The following is a 7,432-nucleotide window of genomic DNA, read 5'->3' as shown; positions in this document are numbered from 1 at the left end:
CAACACCAATTCTGGGGGAACAAAATAGCCGATCAACAAGTTCACATCATGCCGCATTGTGAGATACTTGAAGTCACTCACTGTTTTACCCAAACAGTATCAAAATGGCATTGCACCACAGCAAAACCTAATACAAATGTAACTCTTAGACTGCAGGAACATCAGTCCATAAAGCTGTAAACATTTTACTCTGAACATCAGTCCATAAAGCTGTGAACATTTTACTCTGAACATCAGTCCATAAAGCTGTGAACATTAAAGAACAATATTGTCCATGAGGACACACAGGGGTACCCTTAAGTTTGAGCTGGGTTGGTTTGAGTTGCGTCTGCGGCACTTTGACTCCTTGGGAAGGCCTCCTCGACGGTTATGAGCAAACCGCAGCCACTTCTTAACAGTGTCTCCGAAGACTGTGGGGGTCAGTGTGCAGTCACACTGCCGAGCAGCAGCTGAAAGACAAGATTACAAAAATAAGGAAGGTGTGAGGAGGAGAGTGAGAGAGGAGACGTGCAATACATCATAGGAGTTGGATTCAAACTGTACTATGGCTCACAAAGAGCGTAATTATGTTCTGGATCACCATCTGTCCCAAACCTGGGGTGGGGTCCCCAAATTATTTTGTGGGGTCCCCAGATGATTAGCTTGATGTCCAATGTTTTCTCACTCAGCAGTCAATAATCCAACATACAGTATAATTGCGTACAGGGACATTTACACATGTATAAAGCAAAGATTGCGTTTGACCGGAAATTGAAAATATAAACCTCATCGGACATAAGGACCGATTGAAAATGACACGGCAGTTCATTAATATCACCGCGAATCCCTCTCTTTCTCAATGTCTCTCTCTCTCTCTCCCCCTCATCACTCTCTCACATGCACGTCTGGTTGCACAAATACACACTGGTTAAGTTACACTTTTTCCTGTTAATAACCTGTGTAAAATAAGCTGGGAGGTAAACGGGAGACACTTTATTGTGAAGGTAAGACAGGAAAAGATAGTTGTTGCTGGGTAGGCCTAGTTGTCGGTTTGTCATGTCGCTAAACTCTGTGAGCTGCGGCTGCCTTGGTTTGGAATACGAGTGTGCAGTTTAAGTTGTACGTGAATGGACAGTCAAAATAAGTTGTATTATCAGAAATGTTTAGCCTATACATTAATTTGCGAACGGGGGCTGGGGGGAGAGAGAAGACAACAGTCCATTTCAGCGTAGAAACAAAATTCTTAGTTACATTTCCACTTTAGTTTGGGAGTAGCAACACAATCTGATAGTGGTCCTGTATCTCAGAGGTTGTCTGAACCCAAAATCTGAATTGTAGGTCATAATATATGTCAAACAGCATTCATTGAGGAGTTCTGTGTCCTCGTCTCACCAACTTTAGTGTAGTGAAAGAGTACCATCGTACCAGGGCGTGCGCTTGCTCACTGTTGGGTCTTGTAGCTGTGAGGCGTGCAGCGGTGGGATCTGACGCTGTACAGTCTGAAGCTGGTGGTATTGGGCATCAGGGTTACTGCCACACCCTGACATCGCAGCTGAAACACACAGTAGGATATGCACAAGGCAGTGAAGTTATTGGCATGACACTATTGTAATCTCCTCTTTCAGGACGGCTACGCTTGGCTGAAGTACAATTTACGCATTTAGCTGATGCTCTTATTCCAGAGCGACATACAATAAGCAAGGTTATGCATGAAGATCAGGGGTGCAACATATCGAACCGAATGACCCTGTACCAAACAATACAATACCACTCCACACCTACATTCCCCTGGAACCCCCTCAAGGACCCCTAGGGGTCCGCAGAGCCCACTTAGAGAACCACTACCCTAGAGGTTGGGTACCGTATTGTTAAACGTTAAAGAAAAAATACATAGTTATAAAAATGCATTTATAAATCAAGGACATTTCTGTTTATTTTTTGTATCGAAAACATATCGAACCGTGACAACAAAATATCGAACAGAATCGAACCGTGAATGTTGTGTATCGTTGCACCCCTAAAATCAATACATACAAAACATAGCACTTCTTGTAATCTAAGAAAAAACATTGCAATCTAACTCATATGTAAGGTCAGTGAGCAGGTGCTATGGGCTATGAAGGAGTCTGAATAAGTGAGTCTTCAGACCACAGCAGAGGCTTGGGAGTGAGTCTGCTCTGCTGCTGTTAAGTACAACAGGGAGATTATTCCACAGTTGGTGGCCAGGAGGGTGAATTGCCAAGGACGAGTTTTTGTCCTGTTCCCTTTTTTTTAGTGAGGGTACTAGTCATCATACCTGTATTAACTGATCTAAGTGGCCTGGTGGGGCTCTAGGCTGTAGCAGTCCAAATCGTTAAGCTAACAGCCGCCAGCGACGGGTTTCCACCCACCCCTTTGACTGAATTATTTGGTTCCCATGGTGATGGAGTTCCGTGTCCCTGTCTCACCAACTTAGTGTAGTGAAAGAGTGTATCATACCAGTGCTTGCTCGTTGTTGGGTCTGTAGCTGTGGAGTCTGCAGCTGGTGGAATTGGGCACCAGTAGTACTGCCACACCCTGACACCCCAGCTGAAACACAGAAGGAAATGCACAAGGCAGTGAAGTTATTAGCATGACACTAACCTCCTAAGTGAGTAAATGTATGACTTCCATTCAGCTATGTCCCTAGTTTGACATATTGCTCTGACCCGGGGATAACAATAATAGTATGAAAGCTAAAAGCACCGTCCCAATTAAGGGAAATCTCTTTCGAACAGTTCGACAAAGGAGCGTCAGGAGGATTAGCGACTCACCCCACGGAGGTTAGGGTTGGGTGTCGAACAGATGACACGAAAACAGCGAAACGCTCCCCCCAATTTTCCCTTTTCTAATGTCAAAGATAATGTGATAAAACACACTATGACGCAACACTGTAATGCAAGAATATTGTTATGGCTGACTCACCAACTTGCTCGGGTGGAGAGTGCTGGTAGTTGCCAGAAACCAGATCTACAAAGGGACCATTGGAAAACAAGTTATGACTCAAAATGGTAGGAATTGAATACAGATAATGCTCTCATGATCTAAAAGCATGGTGTACAACTACACCTATTCTGACTTACCAAGTTCTGAGGGCACTGCAGAATTGTGATGTGGAGTGGATCTTGCTGCTACATCTGAAATGCATACACATTAATTTAGATAATATAGCTTCTGTTGAATGCATGGAGCCAGCTAGATATAGGTTCACTTACTGTTATTTGTATCTCTGGACAGCGACTCCGTATCAGTGGAAAGCCATTCTACATGGCTGTAGCTGCCATCAGATACATCTAAAAAGGTAAACAAGCCAGGGTCAGAATTGAAGGTATTGGAAATTGTGTTTAAACAGTTACCAAGATTTATTAACATTCATAACTGCATACCTTGCATTTCCTGCTCTAGGGTCCGCACAGAACTTTGACCCTGGCTGGAATTGGACTTTCTCGATGTTGGCGTCTCTCCTACAACACAATTTAGTTGACATATTATTCACAATGTATGTATTTTGGGCTAAAACTATATAGAATGACTGCAGCAGATGCAATACTCAGTTTGTTGGTACAATGTCAGACAGGTGTAATTTGTTTTTAACTGTAGCAGTGATCACAGTTCTAAGATTGCCTATATAAAGTAAATGCTATGCCACCCCTAGGGGTGGCATAGCTCAGGGGTAGAGAAACCGTTATTAGAGCACGAAGGGTTCCCAGTTCGAATCCGGGCTCCCCCTGAGTTAATGTCGAAGAGTCCTTGAGCAAGACTCTGAACCCCTAGTTGCTCCCAGTGAGTAGGTTGGTTCCTTGCATGGTTTCCTCCGCCACTGGTGTATGAATGTGTGCGTGAATGGGTGAATGTAATGCACAATCTATAAAGCGCCTTGGATAAAAAGCGCTATATAAATGCACCATTTACCATTTAGGGGCGGCAGTTGCTCAGGGGTAGAAAAATGTCCTTGAACACAGGTTTTCCAAGGGGTTTCTAGTTCAATCCCAGGCTCCCCCAGAGTTAGTGTCGAAGAGTCCTTGAGCAAGACTCTGAACCCCTTACTCCCGGTTAGCAGGTTGGTGCCTTGCTTGGTTTCCTCTGCCATCGGTGTGTGTGTGTGTGTGTGTGTGTGTGTGTGTGTGTGTGTGTGTGTGTGTGTGTGTTGCGCCTTGGATAAAAGAGCTATATAAATGCACCATTTACCATTTTATCTAGTCATTAGGCCTACCTGGGAAATCCACATGAGGCGGTTTGGCAAACCATTTTCTTTTTGCACCATCAGCACTTGATTGGTCATCAGAGTCGGAGTTGGCATAGTTGGACTTGGAAGTTGGCCTAAAGAATACAATTGACAGAAATGTAGTCATAATGTTTATTAGCCAGCCCAAGTCTATAGTCTTATACAGGGGACCACAATTGAAACAAGCCCTTGGGCCATTTTGTGTTAATCTTTTAGCATTACTTGGATAACTGTACTGCTGTACAAGCTGCAACAATCTAGTGAGAGCAGAGCAATGATTGGTCTAGTATGAGCCAAGCTGTCAGCGAGGCAATGTCAGCTGAGCTGTGTGGTTTGCTTAATCCATGTGGTAGCATAAACTGAGCTGTGATTGCGTGGTGGTCAACATAACAGATGTACTAACCCAAGACCAGTGATTCTCAAACTTAAATCTTCTTTCAGTCGATCTTCTTTCTTCAAATCTGGTATGTGATCCTGGGGAAAAAAAGAAAGAAATGTCCAAATGAATGCCAATGCAAATAAATGGTTTAAAATAAAGTAGATGAAGTGTAGAACAGTGGTTCCCAAACTTTTCCCGAAAGAGAAATTTGATATTTGCTCAGGACCCAAACAAGTGAAAACAGCAGATCTACAAGCTCACAACACAATGCTTTGCGCTGCATTGTGTACTTGTAGATCAGCTATTTTCACTACTTTGACAAATTTGTTTTCTAAAATATGGAATTTCTTAGATTGCTTTCATTCATTTGTTCATGAATATACTTAAAATGTTTTGAGATTATAATTTAAATCAAAATGTAGTTAAAAATTAAGGGACCCATAAAAATGTATCCACGGCCCACAAATGGGTCACGGCCCACTGTTTGGGAAACAGCAGTGTAGAGGGTACAATATTCGAAAACTGTTAAGAGTCAATCCAGTTGTACTTTAATAATTTGACAAACTCATTTCCCACTAAAGAATAATTATATTGTGCTAAAAAACATACTAGGTGATTTACAACTTACAAGCTGAAAAAGCTGCCCTAGAAGATCAAAGCTTGAAAATCTACACTTTTCCCTATTCAAATTCTACAAGTTGTGGCCATGTGTACCAAGAGAAGGGGGGGAAAAGGAAACAGCAACATCTTAGATGTTGGATTAAAACAATATGAGGGAAAACTGCATTGCAACTTCCTAAAATGTCAGTGTATTAACTAAACAATAACAATGCATACTGATACCAGCTGGACTACAATAGTACTTATCTAGTCTCTGTAAACACGTCCAAACTTCACCATCATACTTCAGAATAGAAAGCCAAGAGAGACCATTATTTCCCTATCCTTAATAATTACACTATTCTGACTTTAGCGGATCAAACAATGTGAAATTACCCCATTCACCCGTGTTTTTTTCACGCTGTCACCAAGACAGGCTTCATGCTTTGGTAGGCGTCACCAACGACATCAATATGATCGCATTTGATTGGCTGACTTGGAGACGCCACTCAGTTACAATGAACACGATTGGTCTGTTCGAGCTCCTTTCTTGGCGCGAGGTCGGCGCCGGTTAGGAAGACTCCAAACACATCGAAATATGAAATAAAAATAATGTATTTTTATAGGTCTGAGAACAGACCCAGAACAGTTACGGTTCCGCGTGTACAGTACACTGACAAAAGGACCGCAACGTCTGTCGCATCTACACGTATATTTAGCGTAATGAGTTGCCGTTCATATTACAATAAACGTATACCAACATTGTACATCAAGCATAAGGACAAAACACAGCTTCGTTGCTTCATTGAAAACAGTTAAGATACAAGTAATATGCCAAACTTACTGTGCAAAAACAATCCGGTCGGAGGAATGGAGACTGCAGCCACTGTTGTTGTTGTTTGAAGCAGCAGCGCGCCCAGAGTGGAGCAGGAGGAGGGGACGTTGTTTGGGACATACCACTCACTTAGGGAATGGGGCATTTTGGACTGTTCCACTCCTTATAATCTTATATATTTGTGATTACAAATTATGCATAAACCGTCAGAAGAAGAATTAAAGCAAAATCACAACCCATTGTCCTCAAGGTATGGTGATTTAAAATGCAACACCCCCGCCTATAAATGGTCTCACCCAGTCTTCCAAGAGAGTGAAGGGGGAGGGAGTACCATAGAGTTATAATAAGAAGGGGGAGTACTCTATAACTCTATGGAGGACTTCATTACACTTTGAGATGTTTCAAATGTGAATTGCAATATATAATAAATGAAATGTAAAGTGTAATGGTAATAAGAATAGTTAAGCCGTACACGATAGGGAGTTCCAATAGAAAAATATAAGCCTCGTGTACAATATAGGCTCGAAGTACACGCGAGCGTACACGCCCCCATAGTTATAATGGGGCGTGTACGCTTGCAACAGGGTGTCGTGTACGGCACCTGTGCCGACTACAGTTTCCCAATGTAGGGCAGCAGAGAGCCATATGGTCCGTGGTGGTTCTCAAAGTGAGGTCGGAGGACCCTCAGAGGGACACTGTGGGCTTGTCAAGTGGTCCGTGGTGGTTCTCAAAGTGAGGTCGGAGGACCCTCAGAGGGACACTGTGGGCTTGTCAAGTGGTCCGTGGTGGTTCTCAAAGTGAGGTCGGAGGACCCTCAGAGGGACACTGTGGGCTTGTCAAGTGGTCCGTGGTGGTTCTCAAAGTGAGGTCGGAGGACCCTCAGAGGGACACTGTGGGCTTGTCAAGTGGTCCGTGGTGGTTCTCAAAGTGAGGTCGGAGGACCCTCAGAGGGACACTGTGGGCTTGTCAAGTGGTCCGTGGTGGTTCTCAAAGTGAGGTCGGAGGACCCTCAGAGGGACACTGTGGGCTTGTCAAGTGGTCCGTGGTGGTTCTCAAAGTGAGGTCGGAGGACCCTCAGAGGGACACTGTGGGCTTGTCAAGTGGTCCGTGGTGGTTCTCAAAGTGAGGTCGGAGGACCCTCAGTGGGACACTGTGGGCTTGTCAAGTGGTCCGTGGTGGTTCTCAAAGTGAGGTCGGAGGACCCTCAGAGGGACACTGTGGGCTTGTCAAGTGGTCCGTGGTGGTTCTCAAAGTGAGGTCGGAGGACCCTCAGAGGGACACTGTGGGCTTGTCAAGTGGTCCGTGGTGGTTCTCAAAGTGAGGTCGGAGGACCCTCAGAGGGACACTGTGGGCTTGTCAAGTGGTCCGTGGTGGTTCTCAAAGTGAGGTCGGAGGA

The 7,432-nt window shown here is 44.1% G+C and overlaps 1 protein-coding gene across 1 annotated transcript; it reads right to left on the bottom strand.

Moving 5' to 3' along the window:
- Positions 1-233: 233 nt before the first annotated feature.
- Positions 234-6,156, bottom strand: LOC308285213 (uncharacterized protein; the record flags this gene model as incomplete). Its single annotated transcript, XM_080725931.1, has 11 exons — positions 234-246; positions 338-449; positions 1,397-1,531; positions 2,458-2,547; positions 2,923-2,967; positions 3,081-3,134; positions 3,213-3,290; positions 3,384-3,461; positions 4,211-4,317; positions 4,626-4,696; positions 6,046-6,156. The coding sequence occupies 11 exons, from the start codon at positions 6,154-6,156 to the stop codon at positions 234-236; spliced, it is 894 nt and encodes a 297-aa protein (XP_080582057.1).
- Positions 6,157-7,432: the final 1,276 nt, after the last annotated feature.

Source organism: Nannobrachium achirus, assembly GCF_963921795.1.
Source record: "Nannobrachium achirus genome assembly, chromosome: 5".
Classification (NCBI taxonomy): Eukaryota; Metazoa; Chordata; class Actinopteri; order Myctophiformes; family Myctophidae; genus Nannobrachium; species Nannobrachium achirus.
This window is presented reverse-complemented; position numbering and strand designations above follow the sequence as displayed.